Genomic DNA, 19,926 nt, shown 5'->3' with positions numbered 1-19,926 from the left:
CAGGGTGTACGTGCGATTTTTGTGGTCGATGACATCGTTTTTCAACACACTGAGTGATCGGCGCTTCAAGTGGTGTGATGTAATGCCTTTGAAGAGGTTAATGAAATCATTTTCGTCATATTGTGATTGCAATAAATGATAAACGGTTGGAAGATACAGTGGAATTATGTAATTCAAATGGCTGTTACCAGGCAGTAAAGTACCAGTGGTTTTAGAGTTTTGCTTAAGTGAAGGCACATGTGATATATTACAGACTCGTCGTTAACCTCCGTTTTGTATTGTTATTTTCAATTATAGCGGCGCCCATATTTTTTTTTAAATTTAGTAATGTAAAAATCTTCATTAATTTTTAAGGCTAAATTGACAAACAAAGTATTTTTATTTCAATTGTGAACGTAACAGTCTCTCTAGTTGCTCCTGTTTTTTGATGAGAGCCAGAGGGAACTTTTATATCATTTTCATTTAACAGCAGGAGGCGCTACTTTTGCCTGAAAATCAAGTCATGTGTCTTTTATCCCATTAATCTTACATTTTTCCAAAGTTTTGCTGGTACAGTTTTGTTTACTCCAGATCGATTTATACTTGAAATAGAATAAATAATTTCACAGGCGCTCAATCGCAAATTAGCTTCAACTGAAAATAGGATACATGTTTTTCTACGCTGGGAACTAGCATAATTTTCCTAGCAATAAATTAGTATCAGATACACAAAAAAACAGCTTTTTCTTCCATACAGAAAATGTTCGTTGTCTTCGTCTATGTACAGTACTAACTTCTATTTCTACTCAAAATAATAGCATCTACTTTCCAGTAAAAACTAGCGTCTTTCTTTGCCAATAACTAGCCCTGTCTTCTTTCATGTCAAAAACAAGCTTCCTTTCTTATTCCAAAACTTGTGTCATCTTCTTCTACATACAAAATTAGCTTCTTTCTCTAAACAGGAAATAAGTCTTTTAAAAAAAGATTCTTCAGATCATTCAATCTAGCGTCTTTTATGTGGAAAACTAGCTTCTTCTGTCATAACTTCACCTTGCTTTTTTACAATCATAATTTTGCGTGATTTTTTTTTTAAATCTTGCTTCTTTTTCTCGACATAAATTCGCATTATGCTCTTTAATGTTATAAAATAGCTGCTTGTTCCCTGAACACCCAAATTGTCTTCTTTTGTTCAAAAACTAACTTCTTCTCATACACAGAAGATTAGCACAGTCTTCTTCTTTCCTTAAAATTTGTATTGTTTGCTGGAAGACATATGTAATATCCTTTTCTTTTGTGCAAAAATCTATCATTTTGAAACTAGCTCAGGTGCATATAAAGCTTAAAAAAGAAATGTACGGCCAGCTACGGCTACAATAATTTAGGAAGATTGTTGCATAAGTCACAAAAGATGAGACATTTTGTATTTTTGACTTATATTCAGGAGCGACTTGTATTCCAGACAATACGTAAGATTTGCATGGGAGAAGATGGCAAATAGTGGAGAAAAAAAACATAATAAAATGTTTCCTTTCAGTTTTTTTAATATCAGCTTTGATTGCATTTCCAAACAAACATCCACCCAGAAAACGCTACGGTTGGTATTTGAATTGTGGGAAAGTGTCTTCCTAGACAGAAAGCATTCAGACTAATTAGGGTGGAGTTGATCTGACTGCTGCCCCGAGGCCACACTTACCTCTATAACTCCATCATTAGGTGGCAATAAATCAAGAAACACACAAAGGCCGGACAAGTGTGGACACGTCCACGCACTTTTTTTATGTGCCACTTCCCCTGATGGTGATTTAGATGTAACTTTTTGATGATGACTCATCCATAATTTAGAAAATAAATACAAATTGCTAAAGAATAGAGTGGGTCTTTAAAGACCCCGGGGTCGAATTTCGCTCCAAACGGCAGCGAAATCCAAACCAGGAAGTTCCCAGCACAGCTTACCTGGCACTTCCTATCAGACGGAATGACCCACTTTTTGGAACAAGGTCAAGGGGAGCGCATCCAGCAGGAAGCAGCTGTCTTTGGGAAGAGCAGGGAGCGCTTGGTTTGTTTTGTCAGAGTTCATTGCCGCTGCCTTTCAAATGTCAGGTCAGCAATTGTGCGGGTGACGCACAACACATTCACACAGCGATAAAATTCAACCTGATTATCAGTATGATTGGACACTCTTTGTACTGTTGATACGTTCGGTGCTATGGAGAAATGCAAAGGAGATCTCATGGAATGCTTGTTCCTTGTTTAAACTCTCTGTTGTTCATTGTTTTGACTGTCGTATTATTGTCGCTATAGGCCAAGCATGTTGCTGCTCTTTGATTATCAGACCATTTAGAGCAGATCAGTTTTTTGTAACATTGAAGATTTAATAAATAATGGGGCTCGGACGAGGGCTTTAGAAAGGTATGGAATTTTCTTATCTGAGAGCTTCTCGCTCTAACTCCTTGCATGTTTAAAATCAATTGACTTCTCGCCCGATTTTGAGTGTCTATCCATCCATACATCCATCCATCCATTATCTACATCGCTTATCCTCAGTAGGGTCGCGGGGTGCTGGAGACCATCCCAGCTATCTCCGGGCATTGGGCAGGGGACACCTTGAACTGGTTGTCAGCCAGTCGCAGGGCACACAGGGACAGACAACTCACTCGCTCATTCACAGCTAGGGACAATTTGGACCGGCCAGTTCTCCTGAAATGCATGTTTTTGGATACCCACGCAAGCACGGGGAGAACATACAAACTTCGCACAGGAAGTCTGGTAGCTGGATTCAAACTCATGACCTCGGAACTGTGCCGCACACGCGCTAACCACTGCGGTGCCGCATTCGGAGTGTCTACCAAAATTTAACAACTGTAGATTTTACTAATCTTGGTTGGAAAACCCCTTGCCCACAAACATAGAGATATAAAATATAAGAATGCGAAAAAAGTTCATGACTAATAGTTGCTTCCTGTGTGGTGCGCCATCCTCTATGCGTCAGCGCTGACTTTCTGTTGTCGTCCGAATCAAGGCACGCGAGCTATACATGAAATAGCGTGCAGGAAATGGCGAGAAGTTCATTACTGTGACAGGTTCAGGGGTGAAAGTATGTCGGTTTCGCCAACGCAGCTGCCTTTGATGGGAAAAAGGTCTCAAAGGCTTCCCATGACGTCTTGCAGATGAGGGGAGGGGTCTTACAAGTCGTAAATGAGCCGGAAAAAAATATCTTCAAAAAAAAATAAAATCTCAAACTTTTTCTACTATTTAGAAAACTTTCGTCTGATAATTTTTCACGTATTAAGTATTATTTTTATTGTATTACTTTGATCTTGAAATGAGCATAGTCTTCTACCTTCTGCCACAATTTAATTTTTTGGTTTTTACTGTTAGCTTTCTAGTTTTACTATCGAATAAATATATTTAAAAAGTCAAAAAGTTGCTTTTCTACTGCACTTTTTGCTCCTTAACATATCCATCGATCCATTATCTGCACGGCGTATCCTCAGTAGGGTCGTGGCAGTGCTAGAGCCCATCCCAGCTATCTTCGGGCAGTGGGCAGGGGACACCCTGAACTGGTGTCCAGCCAGTCGCAGAGCACACAGAGACAGAGACAGACAAGTCACTCGCTCAATCACACCTAGGGAGAATTCGGACCGGCCAATTGTGCCATGTTTTTGGAATGTGGGAGGAAACCGGAGTGCCTGGAGGAAACCCAAGCAAGCAAGGGGGGAACATGCAAACTCCACACAGGAAGGTTCGATCTCATGACCTCAGAACTGTGCTGCACACGTGCTAACCACTGCGTCGCCGTGCTGCCCGCTCCTTAACACATATATATATATATATATATATATATATATATTTTTTTTTTTTAATTACTTTTGACATGTTTACGATACTTGAGTAGTCTCTTCAAAATTTCACGAAACGCCCACTCAAGCAAAAGCTGCTCAGTTCACACCCAGACATTCACACACAGGCTAGCCAACATTCTTTTGTCTTTTTTTTTTTTTTTGTTCAATATTGTGATTTTTTTTACCACAGGGAAATACCCTAAAATATTAAAGTGGTGAAATGACCACCACCCCTGTCCCCCTGCTTGCACTCACCATATGAAGCTCCACAAACTCATCAGCAAACATAAAGACTCCCTTCATCCACATAAAAGCGACTCTGTGATATCACCCACCCTTCAAAGGTCAACCCCATGAAGGTCACGACACAGTCAGTGAATGTCATGCTGTAATTGGAGGGGATTTTATTGTCCGGGTAGTGACGGAAAGGTTGGTTTTAGTGTTTTTTCGTCAAAATGACTTTCCATACTTCCTGCTCCCCGATGTCTCATTTCCTGTATGATGTCATCCTGATGGTAGGAAGCGATTTCCCCTCCACCATTCTTTCCTCTTCCGTCATTGTGGTCAAGTCGGTGTGGCATAATTGGAGATTAGCCAGAATATCCATTTCATGTTTGGGTGAGCCACGTCCAAGTCACTCCCGTCCGGTGGATTAGTCACCTGCTCGGGCTTCAAATGAGCTTTTTTGCTCATGCAGCTTTTGAACTCGACGCCTTCCAGCCGCAACACCGCGGATGAAAGCATATTTCGGCTCTCTTGCTTTTTTTTCATTTGAGTCAGTAAACAAGCTTTAGGACTTAATTAAATTGTACCTTTGGAGTGTTTCACTGTCTTTGGGTAGTTAAAAGGAAGCCATCTTGAATACTGTAAATGGGAACACACATAATAGTATTTTATTAAGTCGTTTTTAGCATGAATAACTGTGAATAATGAGCATGATTACTATGATATTGTTGTTTACCTTGATAAATATTTCATGATGATACAAAGAATTGTAATTATAGTTTTTTTTATGCATTACATTTTGGCCTCGGTTTTTGATTTTATGACTGAAATCTGGGTGAAAAAATAATATGACATTATAAGGAGTGAAATTTACATAGTTCAAACTAACAATACCAATAGCAAAACTGTCGAAGAAAATTAAAAAAATATATATATTTTCTTTTTAAGAAAGCTAATTCAAATTAAGAATTACCCCAACAAAGTCCCTTACATTGTATGGTACTTAGCGCCTTCTAATGGTTGGAAAAAAAAACATTAATTGAAAAAAACCCAACATTTATTTAAATATTAAGCAAAAACATTTGCTTTTTTTTTTGAAAAAAAATACTAGAAGGTTAGAGGTATGTTCAAGCCTGAAAAATCCAGCCCAAAATAAAAAACAACAAAAAAGAACTTAATTCCAAGATATACTCAAAATGATAAAATAGGAAATGCCATTTTTTTACATTTACAGATCTTTTTTGTCCTCTTTACTAGGTGTTCTACGTGTCGGACCTGTTCAAGACCAGACCAAGGGCGCCCCCGTCTCCACCGTCGCCCATCAAGAAGGAGCTTCTGCCTTCATCTGACATTATCGATAGGAACAACCACCATAATATGGTTTAAGGGCATCGAGATGCCTCCTCATATTTGTCCTCGTCTTGGTTGGCTGCTCACCTCCCATCAGACAGTAGAATGTAGCTAAACGGGCAACGGAGTTCACTTTCGGGTCCGAGCAAAACAAATTGATGAAAAAAAAAAAAACGACGGGCGGAGCTCGAAGAAAGTAATCAAAACCGACAAAATAACGAAGAGACAGAAACAAACTTCTACAGAAGGGAGGGAAGGAATTTGAGCAATGTTTACGCTCTGAAGTTTCCATGGCCTTGAGGTGGCAGCAACAACGTCCCGAGCAAGGACGGGGGGGCGGGCAAAAATATAATTTAAAGCACTGTTCTTGTTTCGTTTTGCTTTGTTTGTTTGTAAAAGATCATCACCACTCGCTGCCTGGCGCGTCCAAGCAGAAACCCAACCACGCTTTTTTTCAATGTCGCGCTGACCTGGCTCGGCCGGCTTTCTACTGAGCGCGCTCAGTGCGGCCAGAAAACCCGGGGAGTTGCATTTACTTTATGTTTTTGTTTCAAGACAACTATGACACCATGATGCCTGGCCCCCAGTCCAAGATTACCACAACCTTTTGGGGATGTTTGACATGGGGTACATTTCTTCTAGAACCTGTAATACGATCAAACTTAATTCTTAACAATTTTTCATTAGGGACTCCCAAATATCCGTAGGAAGTATTGGTGTCAGGCTGAACTCCACCTTTTCAAGGTGTCTGTTTTTTGTATCGAATGGCAGGCGATACTCTTACTGACCTTCGTTTGTTTAGTTCTTGTGTGGTACCCATACCAATGTGTTTTATTATTGAAGTTACAGTGGAACCTCGGTTCTCGACCATAATCCGTTCCAGAACCCTGTTCGAAAACCGATTTGTTCAATCACCGAAATCGTTTTTTCCTATTAAAAGTAATGTAAAATCGTTTTAATCCGTTCCAACACCCTGAATGTTTACCACGAACGTAAACATGAAGCTAACCCAGGCTAATCGTACGTTCGCGTTAGCGTGATCTTCCGTACGAAAGATTACGCTAACATGAATGTGTAAAAATTAAAAAATCAGGTCGTTTACACGTCATTTAGCACCCGGGTCTCCACAACAAGTGGTGAGCGGTTAAAGGATAAAGAAAAGATTTATGAATAGGATTTCTTACCTTTTTGGTGGTCTGCAGAAGCCATGCTCTATTCCCTCGAAAGAAGGGAAACTCGCATATCTTCTTCATATTTTGCTATTATTTCTTTCTTAAATGCAATAGTTGTACGCACTACTCTTCTTTTTTCACCTGTAGCAACTTTGCTGCTTGCACCGACCTTCTTCCGAGGCATAATTAGGGGTTAAAACACTCCGTTCACCGATATTGAAAACGAAAGCAAAAAGGAGTGCGCGCTCACGTGACAACAGTTCTTCACGAGGTGGGGGCAATCTACACCCGTACGCCGCTCAGCATCGCCCCTAGCGTACCGGCGTTCGAACTCCGATTTTTTTGAACGAAAAGCGAAGCAAGAATTTCTCGAAAATTTTGGTCGAGAACCGATTTGTTCGAACTGAGAGGCGTTCGAAAACCGAGGTTCCACTGTAGTTGATAAACCTGACACACTGTATTTGGTATATCTGGTCCTTTCAACCAGCGACCTTATAGGTTAAATGGAACAAGGACAATACTTAAGAGCAAGGGTCTCCAACGTGGTGCCCGCAGTCATAAGGTAGCCCTCTAAGAACACCTGAGTATCCCACAGTAAAGTTTTGAAAAAAGCTCATTGTGATTTTCCAGAAAATGTGATTTCTAACTTGCATGATGTTTTTTTAGACTGAGCCTATTTCAACTCAACTTCTAATGATTAAAACCTGGTAATAACATAGTAAAACTATAAAAATGACATTATAAGTTGTTATTTTAGAAATGCATATAAAACTGGTAAACTTTCCTGCCATTCGGTAACAAAAAGTAGGCCTTAGCTTCAAACAAATTGGTGACCACTGTTTTAGAGTCTTTCCGTGTTTAATATTTACCTTTGCATGAAAATGCATGATAAATGTATTCAAAATATTCCTAACACGGGTTTTAGTATTGATACCTGCATAATTTCTGGGAAGTTATATCCATAGCCTTTCAGTGGGATTTTTACAATCAGCAACAAGAAATTGGATACTCAACAGTTCTCGTATTGTCCATAATTGTATGCAGGTTTATGGAAAGATATCACGCATTCAAAAAAAGACTTAATGGACAAGTGGTATCTGTATCCGGTATCTACTGAAGTTGAATATCATAACGGCCTGGAAAACATTGGGGCATTAGACATCCCGAATGCAAATATAAAAAAATAAAAGATTAGAGGGGCAAATCCCCCCCAAAGATATATTTTGGTCTTGGGGGCTGGGTCAGGGTGTTTGACAGCAAATCTGGCACATCATATCAGGGCGCTCGGAGCTCCTTCTGCTGGCTGGGAGGGGCTCTGACATACCCGACTCATTCTTTTGCAATATGTGTGAATGTTTGTGTTACTACATCTTGTGAAAAACATGTGTGCTGATGTATAGGTATTATGCGCTGTGAATGAACCCTTGTGTGTCCCCCTTTTACTGTACATACACACTGCACCGTGTGTTTGTGTCTGTGTGTCGTGGTTCTAAAAAATAAAAGCTGTGGTCTAGGTTGAACTGTCCCTATTCATTTCTCGCACATACTCCCTGTTGCACATTTTCATCACCGTTACAGTCCGTCCGATCCCCTCTCCAAGTTGTCTTCCCTTCCTTTTTATATATAAAAAGTATATATAAATAATGTATAGATCACTTCAAAACACATAACTGTACATGTTTTCGATATATCCACTTTTATTACAGACCTGTGTTGTTTTTAAGATGCTGCTTGAGAAGCAACAGCGGGCAGATTTTTTTTGTACGTACATGAGTCAAGCTATTGTAGATTGTCATTGTAATGTTTTGTAATAAATATACATAATTAAATACAGTTTTTATTCAAACTCATATTAGTATTTTTGTATCGTTTGGTATTTGTCTTTTGTACAAATGATATAGTGGCATTGTATGTTGTTCTGCAAATATGTACTTAGCTCTTTACGTGTGCTTTGAAATAAAAAGCTTGTTATGATTATGAATAGACTTGTGTTGGGTTATTTGTAAATTGTAGAGAGGCTGGTGTTCTAAAATCCATTTCTACCCATCAAGATGTCCTACCAATATAGAATAGAATAGAATATACCTTTATTGTCATTGTTACAAAATGGGTTAACATATTGTGACAATGAAATTGGGCATGGCACTCCAGTCCCCTGCCCACTGCCCGGAGATGGCTGGGATGGGCTCCGGCCCCCCCGTGACCCTAATAAGGATAAGCGGTACAGCTAATGAGATGAGAATAGAATAGAAAATAATAAAATATACCTTTATTGTCATTGTTACAAAATGGGTTAACATATTGTTCATATTGGGTTCAGTGTCTTACCCAAGGACACTTCGACATGTAACACGGAGGAGCCGGGATTCGAACTGCGATCTCTTGATCCCAAGACGAGCGCTCTACCTCCTGAATGTAAAAAAGAGAATCAAAGCACTTCATGGTTTGTGATGGAGACCAAAACCAACCACCGCAGAGCAAAGAAAATCTGGCACGCTCAAAATTCTTGCTAATATTCATTCTGATTGCCATTGTTGAAATATTTCCTCCAACTTGTTGAGAAACTGTGACGAGATGACAGAATTTGCCGTTCTCGTGTTTGCCGTCAGCGCTGCAGGTGAACTGGAAAGCGTTTGGTAGCAACCAATGTTCCCTGTAATTTTCCACGGGTCTAAGCGTTCACACAAAGTCGGTGAGCAACACTTGAAACAACAGTGAGCAACTATAATCCCAAGTGTGGCAAGATAATTAATTATCAAATATGTCCAAAACTTGACATCAAGTTACCTTTTGCTGAGTTTCCGGCAATGCAAAATTATTTTTCTCTTTTGAATGAATTGACTCATTTACTATTGCAAAGGTCGTTTGTTCCTACAATTCTTACACAAGATATGCATTTCTTTTATTTCCTGACAGATTTTGTCGGATAATATTAACATTTTTGGGTGCTTATTTAGTCGGTTGTAAGATACAGAACTGTACTTAATCACATTTTTAGTGGAAGTACAATGTTGGCAACAAGATTCACTTGATATAATCAGAAATTATTTGAATGCAACACAAACCTTTTCTTCTTTTTTCCGTGTTTTTTTCCACTTTTTTTTTAATTCCTTTAAAAAAAATATAATTGTGTTTATTTTTCCCAAGCTGTTACTTTTCTCGTTTTGTTCTCTATTTACTTTTTTCCTACATTGCTTTCTTTTCTTTTTTTCTGGCTTTTTTTCTAAATGTTTCCTTCTTTTTTTCTCTTGCTTTTGTTTTTTTTCCCCAGCTTTTCACTACTTTTTCATTTTGCTATTTTTTTCTTTTTTTGTTCTATTCCCCCCTTCCTTTAAGTCATTTTGTGCATAATTTTACCTAATATTTGGTCATGTTGGGATTAAGGAAGCAAAAACAACCTGGAGAGCCGTTTAGGACCCGAAAGACCCGGTTCCTTTTAGTGAGCCCAGCCGAAGAAGCCGGTTGTCGACAAACTCTACTAACTTTACTTAACTTCGTTCTACTTCGACTCGACTTCAAAATACCGCATTTAGAACACAACGTCAGGGGAACCCGTGTATTTTTACCTTCATGCACTGTAACTTTGACTTAAGTCGCTTCTTAATTAGTCATTTTGAGCCCTTATTTTTTGTCCGCTGGATAGATTTTCTTGTGCGCTGAGAATGTGGTAGCAGTGCGCAATTGCGCACGCGCGCAGCTTAGAGGGAACACTGGTCGCAACCCGAGCGCTGCCCAGCTGAGCAGCTGGCAGGCCTGTCTGAGTTCAGCCATGTGTGGCTGTAATAACCCAACAGGCCCCAGGCCAAGCCAGAGAGAAGCCCGTGTTGTGGTGGTGTTTTTTTGGAAGTGGCCTAGCTGGCACCCATTTACTCGCCTCTGGCCCAGAATCCTTCACTGGACCTCTCAGCGCCCTCAGTGTGTCTGCATACATATGTGAGTCCTCTGCTTGACTGAGTTCACAACCATGTTTCATGAATTAGGGTTTCGAGGTAGGGCTTTCCAAGTTGGACTCCAAAGTAGACTTATGGTTTTGAAGTAGAGTTTTTGATTAGCGAGATTTTAAAAGTAGTGCTTGTTGTAAGGAGACGTTTTATAGTTGTGTTTCAAAAAGAAAGCTTTTAAGGAAGGGTAGACTATAAAAGTAGGGTTTCCTGCAGGTATTGGGCTTAGGGTTTTGAAATAGAATTCAAAATAAAAATCATACTGAGGTTTAAGGTTAAACCCGGGGAGTTGCATTTACTTTATTTTATTATTTTCTCAAAGACGAAGAAAGTACAATGTGGTTTTGATAATTGGGTTTCAAATGAGGGTAAGGCTTTCAAAATTTTGGTTTAAAAACATCGTTTCATACTATACTATGCCTAAGCATTCGAAGTAGGTATACAAAGCATGTTTAGGGTTTGTTAGGTGTGTTTTGAAACATGGTATAAGGTTTCAGATTAGGGTTTTCAATGGAAGGGATAGGGTTTAAGTATGATTAAAAGTAGGGATTATAAGGAGGTTTGAGGTTTTCATAGTAGTTATTTGAAAGGAGGGTAAGACTTTCTAATTAAGATTTCATACTATACCTATACATTCAAAGTAAGGTCTCAAGGATAGTCAGGGTTTGTAAGACAGGCTTTTAAAGTTCGAGGTTTTGAATTACGGTTTCAAATAAAGGGCTGGGGTTTAAAACGTATTGTTTATTTAAAAAAAATGTCTTTACTCGTATTGTTTCATCGTCCAGGACAGGTATTCAATGAACAGTATGATAATAAATAGAATTTGAAAGGAGGGTGAAGGTTTTTGATATTACAGTGAAGTCTCGGTTATCGCGGTTAATGGGGACCGAGACCACCCGCGAAAACTGAAAATCCGCCAAGTAGCGGCGCCCCTTCCAAAATGCTTAAAAAACGTATACAGGTATACAGTATACCCGTCTGTATACAGTACACCATATAGAATATGGGTAGAGAGAGAGAGAGTGAAATTCATGTTATAACTAAAAAAAAAAAAAACTGTAAAATATGTTGTCTGTTTACAATAACAATTGAGGGTCTAGAACACTGTTCTACCGAACAATTTACAATAATCGTTATCAGGTTTCAAAAACAAGCAAACACTACAATTAGCTAACATAATTTTTGCGCAACAAATTAACATTTATCATTTCTATTTCTGGAGGTTTAAGATTACAGTAATACTTGTACATGAATAAAATTGTACCATACCATATAGAAAATGGGTGTAGAGAGAGAGAGAGAGAGAGAGAGAGAGAGAGAGAGAGAGAGAGAGAGAGAGAGAGAGAGAGAGAGAGAGAGAGAGAGAGAGAGAGAGAGAGAGAGAGAGAGAGAGAGATTCGTGTTAAACAATTAAACAAACAATCAAACAGTAGCTCAGGAGGTAGAGCGATCGTTTTAGGATTAAGGGATCCCAGTTCGAATCCCGGCTTGTCCGTGTTACATGCCGAAGTGTCCTTGGGTAAGACACTGAACCCCCAATACCCCCAATAAGCAGGTTAGCGCCTTACATGGCTGCACAGATCACGTCCGCTATTGGGAAATGTGAAGCACAATGTAAAGCGCTTTGGGAAGTCATTGATTTGAAAAGCGCTATATAAATGCAGATCATTTCAGATTTCAGAATAAAACAACATTTAAATTACCTTAGAATGGACCAATGGGGAGACGAGTATTCAGTGAGTGCTGGCCAATCAGCTTGCGTTTATGCCCGTGATGCTTAGCGTATACGAGCATTTCTTTGTGTTTTAAAATGTTGTAAAATGATGCAATTACTAATTCTAATTGAATATTTTGTTTTCAAATTTTGTAAAATAATGTAATTTCTAATTTTAATTTAATATTTTTCATGATTACTGTACGTGCATGTCTTTGTGTTTTAACATTTTGTAAAATGATGCAATTACTAATTCTAATTGAATATTTTGTTTTCAAATTTTGTAAAATGATGTAATTTCTCATTTTAATTTAATATTTTTCATTATCATTATTTTTTTAATAATTTTTGATATTTTTGATTTTTGAATTTTTACGACCCGCGAAGCTCTGAACCCGTGAAAGTGGAACCACGAACTAGCGAGGTTCCACTGTAACTTCAAATAAGAGTAAAGCGTTGTTTCAATGTACGCTCAAGCTTGCAAAGTATGCTTTTAAATAATGGTTTTAAAGAAAGGTATGGTTTTTATGTCTTCTTGGAAGGTTGGTGTTTCAAATTATGGAGAGTAAAGCCTTTTACATACGGAAGATTTTAAAGAAGCTGAAGTTAACGTTTTAAAGCATGCCAAAGCTTAATCCAAATTAGGGTTTCAAATAAAGGCTAGGCTTTTAAAAATGAGATTTCTTTTTTTTTATTGTTAAAGTGTTTATTATTATGTTATATATGCTTCAAGGATATGTTTTCAAATTGAGTTTTGGTATCAGAGAAGGTTTAGGATTTACAAAGTTTAGTCTCAAAGGAGGGTGGGATTCAAAAAAGTGTTGAAGATTCCAAAGTCTGGTTTTAACTTTAGAATTAGTTTTGGGAGTTCCAAGTAGAGCCTTTCTTAAGAGGTTATGGTTATGAATAAAATAAGGACTTGGAAAGGCGTGAAAATCAACATGAAGTAACACTAAATTGTCACAATTTTTAACTTAAAGACAACAATTACTTTTAAACTATGCATTCAACTTTACATCAAATATCTCATCTCATCTCATCTCATTAGCCGTACCGCTTATCCTTATTAGGGTCGCGGGGGGCTGGAGCCCATCCCAGCCATCTCCAGGCAGTGGGCAGGGGACACCCTGAACTGGTTGCCAGCCAATCACAGGGCACACGGGGACAGACAACTCACTCACTCGCTCATTCACACCTAGGGACAATTTAGACCGGCCAATTCACCTGAAATGCATGTTTTTGGAATGTGGGAGGAAACCGGAGTGCCCGGAGGAAACCCACGCAAGCACGGGGAGAACATACAAACTCCGCACAGGAAGTCTGGTAGCTGGATTTGAACCCACACAGGAGGTTCCCAAGACCTTAGAACTGTGCCGCACACGTGCAAACCACTGCGCCGCCGTGCTGCCCCCATATGGATAATGTTGACATGATATGCCTTTTTTTGTGGACACTTGGACAGTTCTTCTTTTATTGATGTTCAAACCAGGCAAGGAAACCCTTCTGATTTGAATGTGTCCCATAATGTCCACTATTGAACCACAATGTTCCATCTTATCCAGTAGTTCTCTGTTGTTGTCTTGTAGCCCAGTGTTTTTCAACCTTTTTTGAGCCAGGGCATGTTTTCTGTCATGACCCAGAATGGAATCCCGGACCCAATTGCGTTCGTTTTAAAGGAATCTTTATTGGATTGAGCTGACAGAGCCTGCTTTGGAAGCCGACGGTTGTCGGTCCCTAGCACCGTTGGACGGAATGGCAGTTCCGTGACAGGTAGGCAGAATCGATACGGCTTAGCGGGCAGGTCGATGGCCAGGGCTGGATTTGAACCCACGACAGGTTCCCATGACATGAACTGTGCCGCACAAGCGCTAACCACTACGCTGCCGTGCTGCCCCCTACATCAAATATAAAGCACAATAATAATTCCTGGGACGGAATCAACACATCAGAATAGTATTTAAACGCCCACATGCAAAAAAAAGAGGATTCTGTGAAGGCATTAACCCAATTTTCTGTCAATTTTGCGTCTAAAGGAAACAGAACGCAATGGGGTGCTGCCGGAAGCTTTCACCCAAATGAGATCAGGCAATAAACTGGTCTGCGTAGGCGGGAACGGCAGGATTAATATCCAGGATTAAAGCGTTGTTTTGATGACGATCCGACATGAGAACAGCCAGTCTTTGTCTGGCATGCAGGGCGGGCTTTAGGATCTTCTGGTTCCTTTTTTTTCTGTGAAAATGAAAACACTCAATCTGGCGGGGGCGTCAAATGTTCAGACGGGAGCATCTTGTTAGTTGTGGCGCGATGGATTAACCTCGTTCTTCTGTTCCCGTTTGAAGGAGCTAATAGGGGCGGAATGTGGCAGTAAATTAAATGTCTTAAGAATATGAAATATAATTTCACGTTTTTGAGATTGCCAACAACGCAAATGACACTCATGAGTGTTTACTTGTTAGGCTGTATTTTGAAACTCACTTTTTTTAAACGATAAATATTATTTACATTTTCTTTTATCAAATACAGATTTGTTCGACATATTAAAATTAATTGATCTAGCAATAATGTAAACAAAAATCTGTTTTTCTTTTTCAATTTATTGAATCAAAAGCTTAAGCAAAATAGAGTTGCAGCAATTATCTTTATAAATTGTTTTATTTTAATATCTAGTATACATATGTATCTTTTTATTTAAGCGTTTTTAACATCTTTATACACTTTATTCATTTATTTATTTATGTTTTGCATTTTTGAGTTCATCGTTCTTTTGATAAATTAAATGTTACAAGCAAAATTTGTGTAAAAATATATTTTTGTAACGCAATTTTTAAAAACTCCCCAAAATGATCAGAATAATTTGTTTGATTTTTTATTCTTAACATCTTTTATCATGTCTTTTCATAACGCTAACCCTAACTCCTAACTCCGAACCTTAACTCTAAACCTAACCCTTACTCTTACCCTATCATCCCCAACCTTAAACCAGAACCCTTACCCTTACACTAGCCCCTAACCCTTAACCCTAACTCTAACCCTAACCCTAACACCTAACCCATTTCCTTACTCTTACCCTGAACCCAACTTTCACCCTTGAACCGTAACCTTAAACCCTTACAATTACCCTAAACCCTAGCCCGAAACCCCAATCCCTAAACCCCAACACTGATTCCAACCGCTAACCAACACTCAACCCTAAGCGCCCCAACCCTATACCATAAACCCTGACTCCTAACCCCAATAAAATTAAAAAAGGTTTCCATCCAATCCATTCCTTGCTCTAAAAATATTTTTTCTTTATCGATTGTGTTTTATTTTACTTCTTTTCATCGATTATGTTACTTCCATATTCCTCGACGCTTGCGAGACATGGACTCTCACAGCAAAACTGGAAAAGAAAATCCAGTCCATGGAGATGCGATGCTACAGGAAACTTGCTAGCGCTGAAGCAACTGTTGTTGCTGCCGGACCAGCCGAAGAATGGCGGACACTTCGCTCGACATCCGACGGACCTCCTCCTCAGTCCGACGTGACGGCTGCATGGCGGAGGGAGTCTCCGTCTTGCTTCGATCGGGGCTTGTGAGAGTGTTCGCTGGGTTCCTTTGTTGATCGGATCGTTCTGCCAGGAACGGAGACGGGACCCATCAGCGTTCGTTTTCCTCAGTTTTTATTGAGAAGGAGAACAGGACTTGCATCCACGATCCGATGATCGTCGGTCACGGGTAGCGGATAGCTGGAACGCGGAAGTGGCACATCCGTGTTGAGCGAAGGTAGTTGTTGACAGCGAGAAAAAACAGGTCAATGGCCGGGGCGGCGGAGCAAAAACATAAACGGGTTCAGAAAAAGGTCGGCAACAGGAATCAGACAGAGAACAGGGCAGGATAGAGTCAGGAGTCACAAAAGTTTACCTAGCGAGTAGCGTAGGTTCACAAGCGATCCGACGAGTGTTGTCAGGAAAGCGGGGGTTTAAAAATGAGGAAGCAGCCAATCAGCGACCGCGGCTGTTGGCGCCAACAGAGCAGACTCATCAGTAATCATGACACGACGACCCAGACGGTTAAGGGATCCGTAAACCTTGATATCAATTATGTACATCACACATAAAATGCAAAACAGTGAATTCATCATCATAAATTACAGTGAAGTATTTACTGAATATGTTTGAACATAGTAATTCTGAGTTTGAATTTTATTTGGAATAAAAAGTAAAATACAGTGGGACCTCGCTACTTCACGGTTCCACGTTCGCGGGTTCAGAGCTTCGCGGGTTGAAAAAAAATAAAAAATAAAATAAGTTTAAAAAAAAAGAAGTCATTTTTTAAGCATTTTTGAAGGGGCGTCGTTACTTCGCGGATTTTCACTTTTCACGGGTGGTTTTGGTTCCCATTAACCAGTTCTAAAAAATAATAATAATAATAATAAAATAAAATAATTTTTAAAAAAACAAAAATAAAAAAATATTTTTGTAAGCATTTTTGAAGGGGCGTCGCTACTTCGCAGATTTTCTCTTTTCGTGGGTGGTTTTGGTCCCCATTAACAGCGATAACCGAGGGATTACTGTATTACTTTTCTTTAAAACAATCAGTTGGTCAGGTTTTAATCAAACAAATAATCATTTGCCTCCAGGAAAACATAACATCAAATCGTATTTTGGTTCCACTCCACCAAGTTAGCAATTCATTTCCAAGAATGTGAAGGTTTGAAAAAGAAAAAGGGAAAACATGGAGCATTTCAAAAGCTATTTATGACATTTTGCAGCTGTTGGAATGCACGAGCTGCAAACTGCTGCGGCGGCAACATCAGTGTCCACTTACCCGCTCGCCATGCTTTTTCGTTCCCGGCATGGAATTTCTCCAGTAGAGACCCGGACCCGCCCCCGAGGCCTCACTGTACATCAGAGCTCAGTTGCAAAAAGCTTTACGCCAACTCATCTTCTGTGTAGCGGCACATGGAAAAGACATCTCCCCTCTCCTGATGCTGAAATGGCGCAGATACAATTCTTGTTTTATTGGAGTCTCTGTTGAGGGATTCCTGTGGCAAACATCCAATGGGGGGGACTTTAAAAGTCATCACTAACATTCAAGCAAAGAGAAGCGATATGTGAAAGCAGAACTTTAATTCGTCCACGTGGAATTTGGAGACATATTATGTAAGAATTTGGCCCATAATGCAAGTCACCTAAAGCAAAGCTACACGACCTAGGGACAAACAACGTCTCCTCTTCAAAAAACACTATCATACCTGTCAACCTGTACGTTTTTGCTATACCAAGTACATTCATTATGCATTTTAAGACGTGTACGACGTTCAAGAAAATCTGTACAGAAAAACGCAAATTGGTCAATTATGGGTACAATCCGGTATACGCGGACTATCACGAAACAGCAAATCAATCAAGTCAAACGAGTTCGCCTCGGAAGCCTCTATCTCGGTGTCATTTTTTTCGTTGCAAACGAAGCGAGCGATTTGATGTAGTGAAAGGAAGTCCGTCTCTTTTTAGAGAACCGGCTTTTTCGGCTCAACTCATTAAAGAGAGCTGGATCTCAAATGGCTCACTTGCTTTGATGCATTATATTACGAATTATTACGTTGTATAAAGAAGTTAAGAAAAAAAGGAAGTATAAAAGGAGAAAATGAAAAAAGACAGGTTTGTGCTTATCCCTTTAATCAGTATATTACAAACAACAATTTAATGCAGAAAATGAATAAACAATTTGAATAAGAAAATGTATTATTCTACTTGGGCAGCACGGCGGCGCAGTGGTTAGCACTTGTGCGGCACAGTTCATGTTTCGGGAACCTGTCGTGGGTTCAAATCCAGCTCCAGACTTCCTGTGCGGAGTTTGTATGTTCTCCCCGTGCTTGCGTGGGTTTCCTCCGGGCACTCCGGTTTCCTCCCACATTCCAAAAACATGCATTTCAGGTGAATTGATCGGTCCAAATTGTCCCTAGGTGTGACTGAGCGAGTGAGTTGTCTGTCCTAGTGTGCCCTGCGATTGGCTGGCAACCAGTCCAGGGTGTCCCCTGCCCACTGCCCGATGATTGTTGGGATGGGCTCCAGCATCCCCGCGACCCTACTGAGGATAAGCGGTGCAGCTGATGAGATGAGATGAGATTATTCTACTTAATTATATTTTCCTTCTACGGTGAATGTCCAAGCTACTTAATTTTTGAACCTTTTTTATATAAACCTCATTCATGTCGAGCAACTCAGTATCTCGCAACAAAATGTTAATTAACAATATATATTATATAATGAAACACATGTACAATATAACATGTTAAACTACATAAATAAACACGTTTGAAAAAAAATATGGTGTAAGATTATTTTGTATTTTGTAAGGGAAAATACAACATTTTGTAAGGGCATGGAGCCGTGGAGGTTGCACTATATATTTTTCATAATTATTGTTGGTGTTTTTTTTTAACAATCGATTACTAAAAAACTTTATTCATGGTCTGTTCGTTTTATTCTTCTTCTGTATTGGAACTGATTTTCGATATATTTTAGGATTTACCCTCAGAAATATTTTGGGTGTATTTACTGTTGTGACATGCAAAACTAAAACTAAAACTAAATTTCATTTCCAGCTTCAAAGTCCGGTACCTCTTATTGTAATTAGGGATAAAGCACTGGACCGTGTGTACAGTAAGATCAAACATCTAGTTGGATCCGGCCATCTCTGTCTGTCCCTCACCCCCTCATACACCCCCTATGCAAACGCCAAATTCGGTCATCTCGTCACAGTTTCTCAACAAGTTGGAGGAAATATTTCAAACATCTTCTTTGTTCCTTTATCTCTTTGTTTTCCTTATCCTCACCGTAAAATGTTGCACTGGAGTGCCACGTCCAATTTCGTTGTGACAATATATCCCATGTTGTAACAATGACAATAAAGGTATATTCTATTCTATTCTTTTCTATTCTAAACTAGGCCCAGTCCTAAAGTTGCTATTGTCAAGAGTTTCTGGCTTCCATCCACATACAGCTGCGCCAATTCCCGGTCACGGCTGAGTATTCGCCATCGTCAGTCCTTGGCTTCATGCTGTGACGATTACGCAGAAGAATCTGCAGGAATGAACGCAATGGGGGTTTCAAAACATGACCGCAAAGTAAAATGATTGCTTATAGAGCGCATCGTTCAAGCACGCTATCTGCCAGAGTAACGGGTGATGACGTCTGTTTATTTTGTTTTTGTTAAAGTCATGAAATGTGCTTTTGCACAGAAACTCCCCAAACTCGCCAGTCGTCAGCTCGGACCTGATACATCTCGTGCCGATTGCCCATGAGACCTGACTCAACTGTCATTCTGTGATGAATTCCCCCCATGGAGACCGCCGGCCTTATCAGCTCTGAAAGACGTAAATGTAAAAAGGTGGGAGCCGTTTTAAGATGAATTTCTAGGCTGGTCTTTGGCGTTTTCCTAATACTGAACAGTTGACTACAGGAGAACTTGAGGGCAGTTCACAAGAAATCTAGCCAGCGCACAAAAATTACTAATTAAGAAGCGACTTAAGTCAAAGTTACAGTGCATAAAGGTAAAAATACACGGGTTCCCCTGACGCTGTGTCCTAAATGCGGTATTTTGAAGTCAATGTCGAACGAAGTTGAAAAGTAAAGTTAGTAGAGTTTGTAGAGAACCGGCTTCTTCGGCTCGGCTCACTAAAAGGAACCGGCTCTTTCGGGTCCTAAACGGCTCTTCAGG

General features: G+C 39.6%; 2 protein-coding genes across 3 annotated transcripts in view; one reads left to right on the top strand and one right to left on the bottom strand.

Annotated features, from left to right (window-relative positions):
* The window catches only part of plpp3 (phospholipid phosphatase 3), a 53,857-nt gene extending 46,629 nt beyond the window's left edge, over window positions 1-7,228 (top strand). For both annotated transcript variants that reach the window (XM_088349700.1, XM_088349701.1), the window contains exon 7: window positions 5,304-7,228. In XM_088349700.1, the coding sequence (XP_088205826.1) occupies window positions 5,304-5,432 (129 nt within the window). In that variant the 3' untranslated portion in view covers window positions 5,433-7,228. The remainder of the gene's footprint in view (window positions 1-5,303) is intronic.
* Window positions 1-19,926, bottom strand: part of bloc1s2 (biogenesis of lysosomal organelles complex 1 subunit 2) — a 281,661-nt gene that overhangs the window by 128,618 nt on the left and 133,117 nt on the right. The gene's annotated exons all lie outside the window — the stretch shown is intronic.

This window comes from Urocampus carinirostris, chromosome 12 (assembly GCF_059441175.1).
Source record: "Urocampus carinirostris isolate Australia breed hairy pipefish chromosome 12, RoL_Ucar_1.0, whole genome shotgun sequence".
Classification (NCBI taxonomy): Eukaryota; Metazoa; Chordata; class Actinopteri; order Syngnathiformes; family Syngnathidae; genus Urocampus; species Urocampus carinirostris.
The sequence above is the reverse complement of the archived record's forward strand: the minus strand, read 5'-3'. Positions and strand labels throughout refer to the sequence as shown.